The sequence below is a fragment of the Grus americana genome, chromosome 1 (genome assembly GCF_028858705.1).
Source record: "Grus americana isolate bGruAme1 chromosome 1, bGruAme1.mat, whole genome shotgun sequence".
In the NCBI taxonomy this organism is placed as follows: domain Eukaryota; kingdom Metazoa; phylum Chordata; class Aves; order Gruiformes; family Gruidae; genus Grus; species Grus americana.
This window is the reverse complement of record NC_072852.1, coordinates 215,903,766-215,919,829: the sequence shown is the minus strand read 5'-3', so window position 1 is coordinate 215,919,829 and position 16,064 is coordinate 215,903,766. Positions and strand designations below refer to the sequence as shown.

The window sequence follows — 16,064 nt, the reverse complement described above, 5'->3', positions numbered from 1 at the left end:
AGTCTGATTTCAGATACTTTTCTCCTCTTTAGAGGACATGGAAAGAGACAGGCTTCTCTAGAGGGCAATTCTGAGACCATAACCCAGCATCCTACTCTGAATCTTCTTCCAAAGAGGTTCCTGTCCCCATGGGCAGCCTGTGGTGACTGAAACTCCTTGAGTATGAGAACACCCCTTGCAGCAGCCCACACTGTGCTTATGCTTCAAGGCCCCAGTCTTGCAAACAGCAACACACAGGCAGTGACTCAGACAATGTCTCGGAGCTCCTCTGAAGCCATGGTAGTTATCCATGGGGACATCATTGACACCTTCCAGCTTAAAATGTTATATTTTGAGAAAAAGCATTCTCACGATGCAATGTTAACTCTGCCCCTGAACCACATACGTTCCCATCCAGACTCACTTTTTTGTTTTGTGCAAAGCAGAGGAATATTCAAAGTTTGTTGACATTCAGTGAACCATTCTGTTTTGAAGCTACATTAACCCAGGCCACCTAGTCCAGTCTGTTCTGGGTTGGGAAACAGACTGCACGTCAGTGCCAACCCTTATTCTCAGACTCTTAATCTATTAGTACCATGTTTTCAGGAGTCAGTAGTCAGCTCAGCTCTGATTTACTATGAGTTCACTGACTACTGCTTTAACCATTGAATATATGATAGCCACACATTGGCTACCAGCCAGTTAGCTAGATGACATTTTGGTAACCTCACATCTTTTTCAATTCATGCCCTCACTTCTCATTTAGCAGTCATATACACCATTTTAATAGAAGGAAAAACATGTAAAGGTATCTCTTAGCATTTCCTTCCTATACTCTTCCATGCAGTGAACGTTGTATCTGACTCCTGCTTACTTTTCCCCTGAAACTTCTAGGATCTAACTTTAATAGCAGCAATATTATGGAAAAAAGATGAGAAATTTCAGGAGACTCTTGTGTCTGGAAGTTGTTCCACAACCTTCAAAAGTGTCAATTATGACTGAACATTTTGACAAGGATTTAGCTGATAATGAGGCAGTTTTTGATATGTTTTCCTGCTCCCAAAGATGAAGGTCACGCTTCGGATCCCATTAGACACCTTTATCTTATCATATGCTAAGCATGGGTCAAGACACATTAGCACTCCTGTTGTTTGTACCTTTCTTTCAACTAATAATGGACTTTGGTGGGAAGGTTCAATCACAAGGAAGGAGAAATAAAAAAAAAAAGTAATTTACATAGTTCAATATTAACAGCATAATTAAAACTACACTTTTACACAGAATCAGCTGCTTGCAATCATTTGCAACATCTCCCATCCATATAACCTGGCTGTATTACCTAGTTATTTCAGAGTATCTCTATAAGTTATGATTGACAGAGATGTCTGTCTCTCTAGCCATGTTATTTATGGATTGATAGTGTTATAGAGCAGTCTGTGTTACTGAAGGAACGGCTGGCTATGTGTTATCATTCAGAGATCTCTTTAGCTATCTACAAAGTCTCTCTGAAAAATATGATTTACAGAACTATTAGTGTTAGCTACCCTTTTGGACAAGATATTTATGTAATATTTTTAAGTGTATTACCTTTCATATCATGGAAGTCACTGGATTTAATTTTCTCTGCAATAATGTGGTTGTATTTTTAACATACGGTGAAGTGCTTCAAATTCTGGTTTTGGATCTTCTAAAATGCAATTTAAAATCTGACTGAAGAAACATCTGTTTAATGTAATTGTGAAAGATCTTTTGTATTGGCAGCTAAGTGTTATGAGTGGCATTTGCTTACAATTCCAATGCTGGATCATTACTTATAGGTCTTTTTCATTCCCGTCGTTTTGGCCAACACTCAATAACTTTTTATAATACATCTTTAAATTTAGAGATAGAAAACAGTGGCAGCAATAGCAGGAACAGAGAAGCTGCAGCACTAGCTTAGGTCAAAGGTCTTTCTAGGCTGGTATCTTATCTCCACCAAGGCAAGAAATGCACAGTGTAAGAACAAGGCAAGGATGCAGACTGTTCTACTCTCTCTCAGCCTCCAGCAATGTGGTGTAGCAACATCCTGAGCCTGAGTGGCATCACTGCTGTTGGCAGTCCCAGAGGGCTTTTCTCCAATAAACCATGGGGTTTAACCTTTGCAAATGCTTGGCCTCTAGAGCCGATGGTCTAACCAATATGTTCCCTGCTGCCAAAAGTATTTAAGGAACTTTATCAACGGAGGTCCCCCGGGTTATGCTCCCTACTGCGAAGAGAGACTGAGGCGGACGTTTGCCAATGGGACAAGGACTCAGCCACCCAGCTGGCTGGAGCTGCAGGTATGAGCCCCTCCATCCCCTCCCCAGGCAGCTGAGACTCAGAGTTTGATCCTTGCATTGTCACAGGAACCACATCTATGGCAGGACAGAAAGTAGCATGAAAAAAATGCTTATTTCTCTTAAGAATTTTCAGGTATTTCCAAGACATTGCATTCCCCCTTCATCCTGGCTTTGCTCCAGAGTATGCTGAAGATCCGTCCCTTTGGCTACATCAATACTTGTAAATTAAATGTGCTTGAGAGTACTCTCGGGCATTGAGGCCAGCTGGTGCGGAGCAAGCCCCCATGTATACTAGGAAACTCTTCCAGATGAAGGTGGTTGCAGGCAAGCTGCCTGCTGAGAATGGTCCCTGGGAGTTTTTCAAGGATAGCTGTAGCTGGAACAGGCACAGTTTGTGCAATAATTGCTCATTTTCTATGCTGTTTGCTAGCAAAGACAGCTGTGCCTCAGTGCCCAGGAGCATTCCCAGGCATGCTTGGATTTATTGGATTTGGCATTTTGATGACTGGATGTATTAAATAAAAAAATCTGGACTTCCAAGTGGTTCCAGTGGCCAACCATATGCTATCCTCTTGAGAAGTATATTATGGTAATGTTGAAAAGCAGCCAGTCAGAGAGATCAAGAATTAGAAAATGGTTACCACAGTTGGTGGAAGAATGTGTAAGTAAATAGTCTTGATGGGATTGAAATACACACGCATTTATAAAGTTTGACTTTAATCCATTAGGCAACCAAGTCCAAGAAACCGATCATGCTGCCTGTCACATTTATGGATGGGACAACAAAAACACTGTTGACCGACTCTGCAACAACTGCTAAAGAGCTCTGTAATTCTTTGGCCGACAAAATCAGCCTGAAGGATCGATTTGGCTTTTCACTTTACATTGCACTTTTTGACAAGGTATGTCTTAAGTTATGTTTCTGACTAGCTCTATGAAAGAAGAGGGAGGTTCTCATTGCTGTCACATAACTTCCAGAGGGCAGAAGGACCCTGTGCTCTGAGCAAATGGCCAGCCTTGAGGTCAGGAATGAGCATTTCTACAATGCAAATGTCAGTATGACTTTCACGATAAGAGTAGTCAAATGCTGGTACAGGGTTGCAGAGACACAGAAATCGCCCTCCTTGGAGATATTCAGAATTTAATAGGAGAAGGCACAGAGCTATCTGATCAAAGATTGTGGTGGGTTGACCCCGGCTGGAAGCAGGTGCCCACCGAAGCTGCTCTGTCACTGCCCTCCTCAGCTGGACAGGGGAGAGAAAACGTAATGAAAGGCTCGTGGGTCAGGATAAGGACAGGGAGAGATCATTCACCAATTGAGTTGAATTGCTAGTAAAACAAATAGCCTAAATTTTTATGCAAGGGAACAACTACATTTAATTGGAAAGCTGATGGTCAAAATTAAGCTTCCAAGATCAGCTAAAATCTGAACTGTCATACCTGCATTAGCATTTAACCCAATTTATTTAACCTAAAAACATATCTTTCGTCAGAAATGCCATAAAGAAAAAGTGAGCATAAATAAGAAGGAAGAACAGACCTAGGGTAAAACTTCATCAGGTGAGACCACAGCTGCAAGCCAATAAAACAGAATTATTCCTACAGCTGCTGTGTAAGAGAATGAAGTATATTCTCACCTCCAGATGTGGCCACCTCTGCCTGTGGGTGAAGAAGAAAATGGTTTAAACTCTATATTCTTGGTCTTTTTTGGGGAGACATTCATCCAGGGATGTTCAGTCTGAGGAGACATAGTACTTTAGGGCCTCATACTAAACCACAGTGAGAAGACAGAAGTGATAAATCTTGTGTAACCGGCTTTTTATTCTGGTTTTGTCTGATGCTTAGCAAGGTTGGATCCAAGTCCATGATTTTGAAACAGGGTGTTCCAAAGCACAGTATGAATTAACAGTCTTTATAATGGGACCGTTGGTTTTGCTAATTCATGTTGATGCTCTCGTTCATTCTGGATGGGAAATTGTGGCTCAAAAAAAATGGCTCACCCAGATATGCTGTACACCTATTCAGTCTTGGCTGGCTAGTAGAGGTACATGCTTTGGTTTATTTTGATTAGACAAGAAGTCTGGATAAGTGACTCAGAGACAGATATCTCTACCTAGAGAGGTCAGCATTTAGTCTGGTGAATGCCACATTTCCCTCTGCCCTGACTAGGTCTCCTCGCTGGGAAGCGGCAATGACCATGTGATGGATGCTGTGTCTCAGTGTGAGCAGTACGCCAAAGAGCAGGGAGCACAGGAACGCAATGCACCGTGGCGGCTCTTCTTCAGGAAGGAGATCTTCACTCCTTGGCACAATCCAAGTGAGGACAATGTGGCCACCAATCTCATTTACCAACAGATCGTGCGAGGTGTGAAATTTGGGGAGTACCGGTGTGACAAGGTATGTGACCTCAGCAGCTACTGGTCTAGTCCAACATGTGTCCTTGGCATGGTGAAATAGATTTCACCAAAGGGGATGAGAAATCTTCCTCCCTGAACACCTGCTAGCTTGGGGATTATGGTATTCACTTGGGAAAGAGTAGCTACAGGAATCATAGAATCATAGAATGATTTGGGTTGGAAGGGACCTTGAAGATCATCTAGTTCCAACCCTCCTACCATGGGCAGGGACACCCTCCACTAGCCCAGCTTGCCCAAAGCCCCATCCAACCTGGCCTTCAACATTGCCAGGAATCCAGGGGCAGCCACAGCTTCTAGGGGCAACCTGGGCCAGGGCCTCAGCACCCTCACAGGGAAGAATTTCTGCCTCACATCTCATCTCCATCTCCCCTCCTGCAGCTTCAGGCCATTCCCCTTTGTCCTGTCACTCCCCGCCCTTGTCACCAGCCCCTCTCCAGCTTTCCTGGAGCCCCTTTGGGGACTGGAAGGGGCTCTAAGGTCTCCCCGCAGCCTTCTCTTCTCCAGGCTGAACAATCCTAACTCTCTCAGCCTGTCTCCATAGCAGAGATGCTCCAGCCCTCGGATCATCTCTGTGGCCTCCTTCAGACTCACTCCAACAGCTCCATGTCCTTCTTGTCCTGGGGTCCCCAGAGCTGGATGCAGTACTGCAGGGGAGGGTCTCATGAGAGTGGAGAAGAGCGGGAGAATCACCTCCCTTGACCTGCTGGTCATGTTTCTTTTAATGCAGCCCAGGACACAGTTGGCTTTCTGCCTGCAAGCACACATTGCCAGCTCATGTCAAGCTTCTCATCAACCAAACCCCCCCAGTCCTTCTCCTCAGGCTGCTCTCAATCCATTCTCCACCCAGCCTGTAGATGTGCTTGGGATTTCCCCAACTCATGTGAAGGACCTTTTACTTGGCCTTGTTGAACTTCATGAGGTTCACATGGACCCATCTGTCAAGCCTGTCCAGGTCCCTCTGGACGGCATCCCTTCCCTCCAGCATTTTGACTGCACCACACAACTTGGAGTGATGGAGGGTGGATGTTGAGGTGATAGCCTGGTTAAGCATTAAGTTGGCTTCTTTGGCTCCCACAGGAAGAAGATCTGGCAGAACTGGCTTCCCAGCAGTACTATGTGGACTATGGGTCAGAGATGGTACTGGAAAGGCTGCTAAATCTAATTCCATCCTATATCCCAGACAGAGAGATCACAGCTTCAAAAACAGTGGAAAAATGGGCTCAGCTCATTATAGCTGCACATAAAAAGGTGGGGATAATAGATCACCTGGCAAGGACCAAGGTGTGCTTCAGTAGCTTTGTGTGCCTTTTAAACATACATCAGACATCATAGCCTAGCTCTTAGCCTGATCTGAGGCTAGATCAAAGAGAAAGGGCAGGTTTTGTACAAGCCATATTCAGCTTTACCACTAGTTTTGAGGCACGATCTGACAGAAGACAACAGCCTGCAGAGATTCACTGTGAGAAGCAAAATGCCATCTCTGGGGTTTTGTTCCTGTTACACAGGATTGTGGTGTCATTGGTTGTATTACAGTGGCAGTTCATGTCTCCAGGCAGTCAAGACCTTATTGTGGCAGGCATTGTATAAAACTTCCAACTTCCACAACATTTGTGACACCTTCCCACAGCAGCACCTTCCATAACTCATTACCTATAACTCATGATCAGCCGTGAGGGTTGGTCATCTAGGCATGAGAATTGGCTTTCATTTAACAGCAGGATCCAGCTTCAGACTATGACCCCTAAAATGTAAGCATCTACATGTATTAGGAGTCTCACCTCCCATAACTGTCAATGAAGACCCAAGTATGCAATTCAGTTGGATCGTGCAGGCACTCCATCAGCCTGTCAGCTACATACAGAAGTCTCAGGTCTCTGAGGATGTCTTAAATGAAGCTAGATGCCTGTGCTTAAGGGGGTCTATTGAGTGTCGGTTTCCAACTAAAGGACCATCAGGCTAAAAGGTAGACACCTACCTACTTTAGGGAATCCCAAAGTTAGCCGAGATGAATCCCATCCAGTCTGGTCACTCTAGATGCTCACACAGTCTGCTCAGAGTGGAATTATTCCCTGAAGCAGGAACCAAAATTTTGCCAGGGCTTTGTCCAACCTGTCACATGTTCCTGTAGGACTTTGGCCCTTAGCCTCATTAGGACCTAAATTAATATTAGTTCCAAGATCTTCAGGTGACGTGAATTGGTTTTGTTTGCTGTCTTCCTGGCTATAACTTGGTTTGTGCTTCATGTTGGTTGTAATTTGCTTGTCTGTAGGGAATTTATACTCAGAAGAGAACAGACCCCAAAAAAGTCAAGGAAGAGGTAGTGGATTTTGCACGTTTCAAGTGGCCTTTGCTGTTTTCTCGGTTTTACGAAGCCTTCAAATTCTCAGGTGAGTCAGTAGAGCACATCCATGGAGCACAGGATGCTCCAAAGCAAAAGGAAGGAGAGATAGGGACTCCTTGGGCAAGAAGAGTTAATGGACCATCTAGCTGGTCTGGTTTAAATACATTATTTTTGGTGCATCCTGATTAACATTGGCTCAAGCTATGACTCTGCCACTATTTCTCTAACTAAAAATAACACTGAGCTTTTTGATTATTGCATTGTCCTTTGAAATGCACAGATTTTTCTATATCCTTAGACCCTTCATGAACTGATTATATGCCTTGTCTTCAATCCAGGGCCAAGCCTGCCTAAAAATGATGTTATCGTAGCTGTCAACTGGACAGGGGTGTACTTTGTGGATGAACAGGAGCAGGTTCTCTTAGAGCTCTCTTTCCCAGAGATCACAGCTGTGTCAAGCAGCAGGTAAGAAGGAATAGACTTAGCTGGTGATCTCACCCTAAAACAGTCTTTTTCCAGGCTTTGCCTCTTGATGCCATTATCTTTCCTGTTTATGTCTCCTATAAAAATATATCCCAGGGGGGGAAAGCTGCAAGGACAGAGTTTCACCTTGGCCACCATTAAAGGCGATGAATACACTTTCACTTCCAACAATGCAGAGGATATCCGGGACTTGGTGGTGACCTTCCTTGAAGGACTAAGGAAAAGATCCAAGTATGTGGTCACTCTCCAAGACAACCCAAACCCTGGTAAGTAAATGATCCTGGCCAGTTGTAAACATATAGATGGATTAATTACTCCCAAGGGATTTGGAAAAAAAAAAAATCAAACTAATGGTTATTTTTCTTACAGTGGGAGAAGAATCTGGGTTTCTCAGCTTCCTCAAAGGAGACCTCATAGTTCTGGACCAGGACACGGGAGAACATGTGATGAACTCAGGGTGGGCTAATGGGTTTAATGAACGGACCAAGCAGAGAGGGGATTTCCCAACAGATTCTGTCTACGTCTTGCCTACAGTCACCATGCCTCCACTGGAGATCGTGGTAAGCTGTCTTACAGAATGGCACGACTTGATACGAAGCCAGAGAAGGTCAAAGCCTTTCTGAAGAGCTTAGATCTGGCCAGAATCTCCTTGACAATAAGGTGGATACCAGAGTGGCTGAGAGAAGTGACAAGTCTGAGGCAAAAGTGATCTCAGCCTTTTCTCTGGTCTTTGAGAGCTTATGACTTCGAATATCCATGAATCCTGTTACGTCCATCCATCTGGCCTGATTACTTGTAGGTGTATTTGCGGTTGGTGGGTACATTCATGTATGGAGCTGTAGGACTGAAAGCACATTCTCTTCATTAGGAAATGATCCACACTATGGAAAACTTTGTCATTCCTTGCATTAGTGACCGAGAATGGAACAGAGAAATGACAATTGCACAGTTCTTACTGACTATTAACTGGAATTAACGGATTATTCTTACTCATTGTTCTTTTCATTTTGTATCTGCTTCCTCTTTCTGGATACATCGAATATATATTATATCAAATATACCAGGTGACAGAGACTTTTTCATCCCACAGGCACTGGTCACGATGACCCCTGATCAACGACAAGATGTTATCAGAACCTCTCAGCTGGCAATTTCTGACAGTGAAGAGAGGGTAAAGCCGTACACCTTGGAGGAATTTTCCTATGATTATTTTAGGTGATTTTTTAAAAATATCTTCAAAAATTATAAGAGTAGGAATCCATCTCCAGGTAGCTTGGGAATCAGGGAAATTTTTTTGCCACTGGAAAAGACTCTGAATATCTCCTTGTGTGACTTTGTACAACTGCAACCTCCAGTTTAGGTCATGGCATTTGAGCTGTAGGTTTTCCATATATAAGATTTTATGAAGAATTTCTTCAGATTGGCTCAGCACAGATGTAACAGTGTGAAATTTGGTATTATGTGAAAGGCTGTGCTTAATGGTCTGATATTCATTTCCTATGACCCCATATACACCCTCAGACCATATAGGCAGCAGCTGAATTAAATATGGACATTTTAATCTCAGCTCCAAAGATTTAAATGTGCACCAGACTGATCCCAAAACTCCCACTCCTGTTCAGATGGGCTGGCAATCCAAACAGGCAGACCGGATCCTCTGGGATGTCTTCACCTTGGTAGGTTTGTCCTGCTAGGCAATATTCTTTCAGTACTCCTGCCCTGACCACCCATTGCCGTAATCATTCCTCTTGTGGTTAGAAGCTTTTTCAGGTAGAGGAGGGTTTTTTGGTGTCAGTACTTGGGTAGGATGCTTAAGAGATTTTTCTGAGCCCTAGGAAAGTAGAAATGGTTATCTTTGGGTAGAACTGGCCACAAGCAGTCCCTTTCAGCCCTGTAACCTCTCCACCTTTCCTCTTGCTTTGCCTTTGCCCCCAGACCACCTCCCAAACACACCTTGAGCCGGGTCATGATCACCAAGAGCCGTGGGAAGGACAAGCTGTGGTGTTACACCCGTGAGCCCATCAAACAGCCATTGCTTAAGAAGATCCTGGGCAGTGAGGAGCTGTCCCAAGAAGCCTGCATGGCCTTCATTGATATCCTTCCACTGCCTGGGGTGAGCCCTTGGGCAACAGATCTGACAGGCAACGAGCTAAGCAGGGAGCAGGCTCTTTAGAGCCCCAAGCAAAGCCAATGGAAAGATCTGTGGTCCCTCTTAAGTGCTTTGGGACCATGTCACAGGCTTGGATCTGATTCTGAAATCTGTACTCAAGCATCCTTGAGGTCTGAGGGGTTTCAGTACTTCCTAATAAATGCAGGCCAGGGACCAAGTTATTGAGTCCTGCGGTCCACACTGTATAGCAGTTAACTCACCAGCTCGTGCAGAATAGCTGCAATATGGCACGATGGTGAAAGTTGTCATTTGGCTTATGTTACCGCAGCTCCACTGGTGTCTGACACTAAATGAAAATGTGGTCTTTTACAGTGGTACCTGTATGTGTGATCAGGTAAGACATGATAACATGCAGCTTTCTTAGGTCTACATATCCTGACCCCAAAACAATTCTTTCAACCCAAAATGATGCACGATAAAGGGAGAGAGCTTGCTGGACATCTCTTAAAGCAATTTAAAGCCTTTACCATACACTGTGCCCCCTCCACCAAGTTGAAGCCACTTCTGTAGTCATGTGTAGGATGTCTTTAATCACATCGTCCACAGAAGGGCTTCCCCAAACATCCCGGTTAGCTGATCCTTGACTCCTACCTCCCACCAGTGCTGAAGTATATGGGTGACTACCCATCCAAAAGGACCCGCTCAGTCAATGAGCTGACAGACCAAATATTTGAAGGTGCCTTGAAAGCTGAACCCCTGAAGGATGAAATCTACTGCCAGACCCTCAAGCAGCTCACGGACAACCACGTCAAGTAAGAATCGTTCGTTCTCCTTGGCCTGAATGCACTAGCCTGTGTTGGGCAAAGCAGATCTAGAGTGTCCATACCATGAGTGATTTTTTTTTCCTCCTGGGTCTCTCGTGTAGGTACAGTGAAGAGAAAGGCTGGGAGCTGCTGTGGTTGTGTACAGGCCTTTTCCCTCCAAGTAATATCCTCCTGCCCCATGTCCAGAGGTTTCTGCAGTCCCGGAAACATCACCCCTTGGCGGCAGACTGCATCCAGAGACTCCAGAAGGCCCTGAGGTACCGCATCGAATGACCTCCTAGTCCTGACTATGCCACAGCATCCAAATATGCATGAGAAAATATGAGTAGGAGATATTGGGGTGGTTGGGCGGACAGTGAAAACTCACAGCTTTTCTCTGCATTCAACCAAGCTGAACGAAAGGGGCATTAAGTGGAGGATGTTGCTGGTAAACTGTGTGTGGGAAAACTGAGATTAATTAAGTCAGTTTTGTCCAGGTCCACTTAAGTCACCTACAACCTAAACAAATATACATTCCCCATTACCATTTTTTCTTCTTTTTAGGAGGGAAAAAGCTAATATTAAGAAAGTAGCTGAAGTTACTCAAAAAAGAATGTGTATTAAAATGGGAGATTTAAACAAAGGATTCTTGTTTTGATTCTGTAGCACTTGCCACCTCCTGTTTTGCAGGAATGGATCCAGGAAGTACCCACCCCATCTGGTAGAAGTGGAAGCCATTCAGCACAAAACCACCCAAATTTTCCACAAGGTTTACTTCCCTGATGACACCGATGAGGTAAATGGGGGAGAAGGAAATTCTTCTTTTCTGTCAGGATGGCTGTCAATTTTCATATTGAAATATCAAAAGAGGCTAATATTGGTTCTGATTCAGAAAATTCAGCCTTCCCAGAAGACCCTAGACCAGAGCAGTGTAAGGAAAATACATCTTTATCTACCTTGACCAGCTCAGGGGTTTGATTTACTGCAATTCACATTTTTTAAGGTGTGGGTGCTGTGCTAGTGATCACTGGAGGCTTTATAGTATAACCCCAGCAAGAAGAAAACTGGCTGGGTTCATCTCCATTCACTCAGTGGTTCACCAGCCTTGGATATGTTATTTGCAGCTTAGACCGACAGATATTGTCCACCCAACTATACCCAGCAGGGTACCATGATGGGGCTCCCTGGGGACTGGGCAGACTCTGGCAGCACTGGCAAGTAGGTAACTGAAATTATACCTTCTGACCTGAGATGGCACAGAAATCATACCTGCACTCGGGATCCTCTCATTAGGCATCTTACATGCTAATAAGGCAGCTAGTTATACTGATGCCAGAGTAGATATGCATGTTCTTGCAGATACTGCTGTCTCATGCTACTGATTAGTCTTCCTGTGAGGCTTGCATCTCTCTCCCCACTCCATGCCCTTGGGCACAACTAAATTCTTGTATTTCCAAGTGGGTTTATGGGTAAAGCAGTGCGCACACAGGGAAGAAAAAGGATGATTCCTCTCCAGCGGCTGTGCATGCTTTTGTTTATCTGTAATGGAGAGCTGAGAGAACTGCTGGGATTTCTCGTCACTTCAAGTATTTTTTCCTACATGACCAGCAATAAGCATGAGACTGCTTTATACACGTGCATCTGTGTGAGTGCCAGTAGAAGGAGGTGGTGGGGACTTCTGCACCTGTATGGGTTTGCTGTGATCCCTTCGGCCATGGCAGTCACCCAGGTGGGCTGGCGGAGGAGCATCACCCCGGTACAACACGTATCTGCACCAAAGGGCTGCTGAACACCAGCAGCACTGAGCTCCAGGCAGTCTGTCATGGGATATGGAATATGGGTCCTGGTGGTTTGGTGGTTTAGGCTAACAGAGTCATGCATATGGTGGTCAGAAGCTTAAATTCCTTAAACTGCTGTGAACTGAATCTCTTTAAGTGGGCAGAGCAAAACTGAGGCCATGTAAATGCTGAGCACAGCTCAAAAGGCAAAACAGGGGCTGAGATCTGAAAGCAGGTGGGACAGTCCTTTAGATATTCCATCCACACATAAAGCAGGAGTCATCTCCACTCTCCTCAGCTATCCAGAAGTCAGGCATTTGGTCAAAGCCAGGCATCTGACCTCCTCATCATCAGTGGAGAGACAGTTGGGACAAATCTGCCTGGACATCTCTCTCTCTCTCTCTGCTGCCTAGACAAATAGCTCTGAGACCTAACTGTCAGGTCAGAAAAATCTCTTGCATCATCTGGGGAGTCCTGAATAAGCCAGCACAGGATATAGATCATAAAGCACAATGGTACAGCAGTAGCATGGCTGAGCTTCTGCAAAAGCCCCCTCCCATGCCCAGAGCCACAATCCACGATGTCACTGATTTCATTGGTGGTGGGCACCTAAATCCCTTCATGTGTCTGAGTCTAGAATTCCTCAAAGAGACCAAAAAGTGAAAATTAACCTTGAGGAGGCAGTGGTGAGGATCTTCCTTTCTTTGTAGGCATTTGAGGTGGAGTCCAGCACGAAAGCCAAGGACTTTTGCCAGAACATCTCCAACAGGCTGCTCCTAAAGTCCTCTGAGGGCTTCAGCCTCTTCGTCAAAATCTCCGATAAGGTGAGTGACCCACCCAGAGGCTGGTGTAGCCCCGAGGCACTCAGGGTGACCCACCTGCCAATGGGTGCACATTTGTGGAGCCAGAGCTATCTTGTACCCTCACAGGTCAGATGCATTTCTCTGCAAGCAGTGTGGTGTTTCTAAGTTAGATCCAACCTGTTACAGGTGGGATTTGCAATCCTGCAGCCCTGCTTAGAGCAATCGTCCCAAAGGGCTTAAAACACAGATAGGGAAAGTTCGCCTGAGTTTTTGCTAAATTGGGTTTATAAGAAAGGACTAAGTAAGAAAAACGTGCAAGCTTAGAGCTATCTCAGGCAATTGGAAGAAATCTATGGAGATAGCCATCATGAAGGGAAATTAATTGCTCGGGTTAAACAGGAAGCTACAGTAAGGAGTAATGGGTGAAATTAGAGACAGCCTGCAGCAGGGTGCTGGCAGTGGCTTTCTCGGTTTGTAACACATGAGTGTAACTGGGATAAAGTGGTGAGCAACAACTACAGGAGATGGGGCAATGGCCAACCCTGCCTGTGGCCTCCTGCCACTTGCTCAGCCTTTGTAACCATGTGCTGTGTCTCCCAGGTCATCAGTGTTCCTGAGGGAGATTTCTTCTTTGACTTTGTGAGACACCTGACAGACTGGATAAAGAAAGCAAGACCTGCAAAAGATGGTAACAGTGACTTTCCTCCATTGTGGGTTGCACAGAGCCCTCCTAGAGCCGTCCAGCCCTTTCAAACAAGATTGACCACACAGTCTGCCACGTCTGTTGGGCCACACTTTTGTGGGTGTGCTGTCTGCACCAGCCCTGGGGACATCACCTGGGAGATGATCTGTCCAGGAGCAGCAAGACCTCTGCTCCAGGGCTAGACCTGGCCCCTACAAGGAGCACCTGCTGGTGGGCAACTCTCCAGGGCCTGCCTGTGGGAAGGTTTCAGTGGTGGGATTCATCTCACCTCGCTGCCCACATTCATAGTGGAGCTGGCTGAAGCTCTGCTGAATGTATCAGTGGCTGCAAGGTACAGGTGCCTCCAGGGGGTAATTCCTCTGTCCTGCTTTAGGCATGAGCACTATCATTGAAGTGCAATCATGCTTTTTTTAAAGCTTTTATTAAAGCTTTGCAAGGGAAAGATGTGGTTTTCTCTGCAAGGTCACAGGCCATTTGGCCTTGTGAGTGCCCCTGTCCTTGAAGGTTGTGACAGCACATGGACGCCACTGGCTTGCAGGGACACCGATTGCAAGCATTGCTCTTACATATCTGCTCCCTGCTTCCCTTGCACAGGTATAGTGCCTTCCCTCACCTACCAAGTGTTCTTCATGAAGAAGTTGTGGACCAATACAACGCCTGGAAAGGACTCGATGGCAGACTCAATCTTCCACTATTACCAGGTACTCTGGGAGCCTTAGGAGTGGAGACTTGGGAGGAATTAGGAATGGGAATGGATTACAAAGAAGGAAGAAAATAGGAGGAATCGTTGCCTTAAATAGAGCACTACAAAGAGCACTGATGAATTGCATGGCCAGGAGCAGCCTTCATGCACTTTAGGGTAACCAGCTCAGCTGGAATTTGGGCCAGCTGCTCTTGGGTGGGCAGCAAGAAACAGGAGAGAGCATATCCTGCTGGCAGCCTCAGCAGGGAGGCTCAATTAGAAGCACCCTGAGGGTTTTCAAGCATCTCCATTCATGGAGATGAGCTGTGATGGTCCCAGCAGTCAGGTAAGTTACAGTTCTTCTGCTCTTGTTTCTTCTGGGATGCAAGAGACACCTTCATGTCCTAAAGCTCTCTCACACACACACACATACACTCCTTGTGTTCTTGCCTGGAGAAAGTGGTTATCCCAATATGACTGTATCCCTTAATGCTTGAGTTGGTCACCTGACACATTTTCAGACACTTTTGGTAATAAGGGAATAGATTTCTTTTTTAAGTTGCAAAAAACCCCAGAAAACCCATTCATTTCCAAGTGGCCATTACTAGGGGTGCGTTTCCTGGGATGAGGGAGGTGAACAAGACTGTAGATTCACACACGTGACAGCTGACATAGGGACCTCCCTGTTCCACATAACAGGAGACTGTTTTAGACCACAGAGGATCTTTAAACATCTGTGTGGTCTCAGCTGCCTCTCCACCACACTCAGCACAACAACTATGAGAGTTCCCAGGGCACAGCCTCTTAACCAGGGGCTGGATACCACCACAAACTCCATTTAACATCTGAGGGTGAAGGTCTGTGGTCATACCCTCTATCTCTGAATCGTTCTTTCCTCCATGCAGGAGTTACCAAAGTACCTGCGTGGCTACCACAAGTGCACACGGGAAGAGGTCCTGCAGCTGGCGTCTCTCATCTACCGGGTGAAGTTTGAGGATGACAAATCCTATTTCCCCAGCATTCCCAAGCTCCTGAAGGAGCTGGTGCCTCAGGACCTTGTCCGGCAGCTCTCTCCAGATGACTGGAAAAGGGTAAAAACAGCAGCTTGAGTCATATTGGCCTGGCTGAGGGAAGTCCAGCATTTCGGGTGACTTACCTGACATTTGACATCAAAGTGGGGCTGCCAGAATGAGTGACCCATGGTCCCTCTTGAGCCTTAGCAGAGCTGCAGCCTCCCCAGCGTCACCAAGAGGAGGAGTTGTACATGTGCGTTCATACGTGCATGCCTTGCAGTGGGTTTTGTTTGTGCAGCATGTGGCTGTGGCTGCAGTCGTGGATGCAGCTCCATATGGACACATGCTGGGAGACAGTCTCATGTAAAGGTCTGTTGTTTAAGTCAGACTACTGAGCAGAGGGGTAATTGTCCCTGCTTTACACAGGGAGAGCTGTGGCGCAGGTGCAGACAGGTCTAGAGCCATAAAATAACATAGGTGTCTCACTGCCAAGAAATAGCCTGAGACCTTTCTGTTTCCTGGGACTTGAACTCAGCCATGTGCCCAAACAGTGAGCTGTCAGCTTCTCTGGGTTGAAGGTCGCTCAGTCTCCTCTGCTGAATAAATTGGAGGATCAAATCTTATAATCTCTTTA

General features: G+C 45.7%; 1 protein-coding gene across 4 annotated transcripts in view; it reads left to right on the top strand.

Annotated features, from left to right (window-relative positions):
• The window catches only part of MYO7A (myosin VIIA), a 103,905-nt gene that overhangs the window by 82,598 nt on the left and 5,243 nt on the right, over positions 1 to 16,064 (top strand). For all 4 annotated transcript variants that reach the window (XM_054809120.1, XM_054809110.1, XM_054809140.1 and 1 more), the window contains 17 exons: positions 2,178 to 2,297; positions 3,026 to 3,199; positions 4,467 to 4,694; positions 5,792 to 5,962; positions 6,984 to 7,101; positions 7,394 to 7,520; positions 7,635 to 7,804; positions 7,908 to 8,098; positions 8,629 to 8,753; positions 9,474 to 9,631; positions 10,307 to 10,460; positions 10,574 to 10,729; positions 11,142 to 11,247; positions 12,940 to 13,053; positions 13,633 to 13,720; positions 14,330 to 14,436; positions 15,323 to 15,508. In XM_054809120.1, the coding sequence (XP_054665095.1) occupies positions 2,178 to 2,297; positions 3,026 to 3,199; positions 4,467 to 4,694; positions 5,792 to 5,962; positions 6,984 to 7,101; positions 7,394 to 7,520; positions 7,635 to 7,804; positions 7,908 to 8,098; positions 8,629 to 8,753; positions 9,474 to 9,631; positions 10,307 to 10,460; positions 10,574 to 10,729; positions 11,142 to 11,247; positions 12,940 to 13,053; positions 13,633 to 13,720; positions 14,330 to 14,436; positions 15,323 to 15,508 (2,493 nt within the window). The remainder of the gene's footprint in view (positions 1 to 2,177; positions 2,298 to 3,025; positions 3,200 to 4,466; positions 4,695 to 5,791; positions 5,963 to 6,983; positions 7,102 to 7,393; positions 7,521 to 7,634; positions 7,805 to 7,907; positions 8,099 to 8,628; positions 8,754 to 9,473; positions 9,632 to 10,306; positions 10,461 to 10,573; positions 10,730 to 11,141; positions 11,248 to 12,939; positions 13,054 to 13,632; positions 13,721 to 14,329; positions 14,437 to 15,322; positions 15,509 to 16,064) is intronic.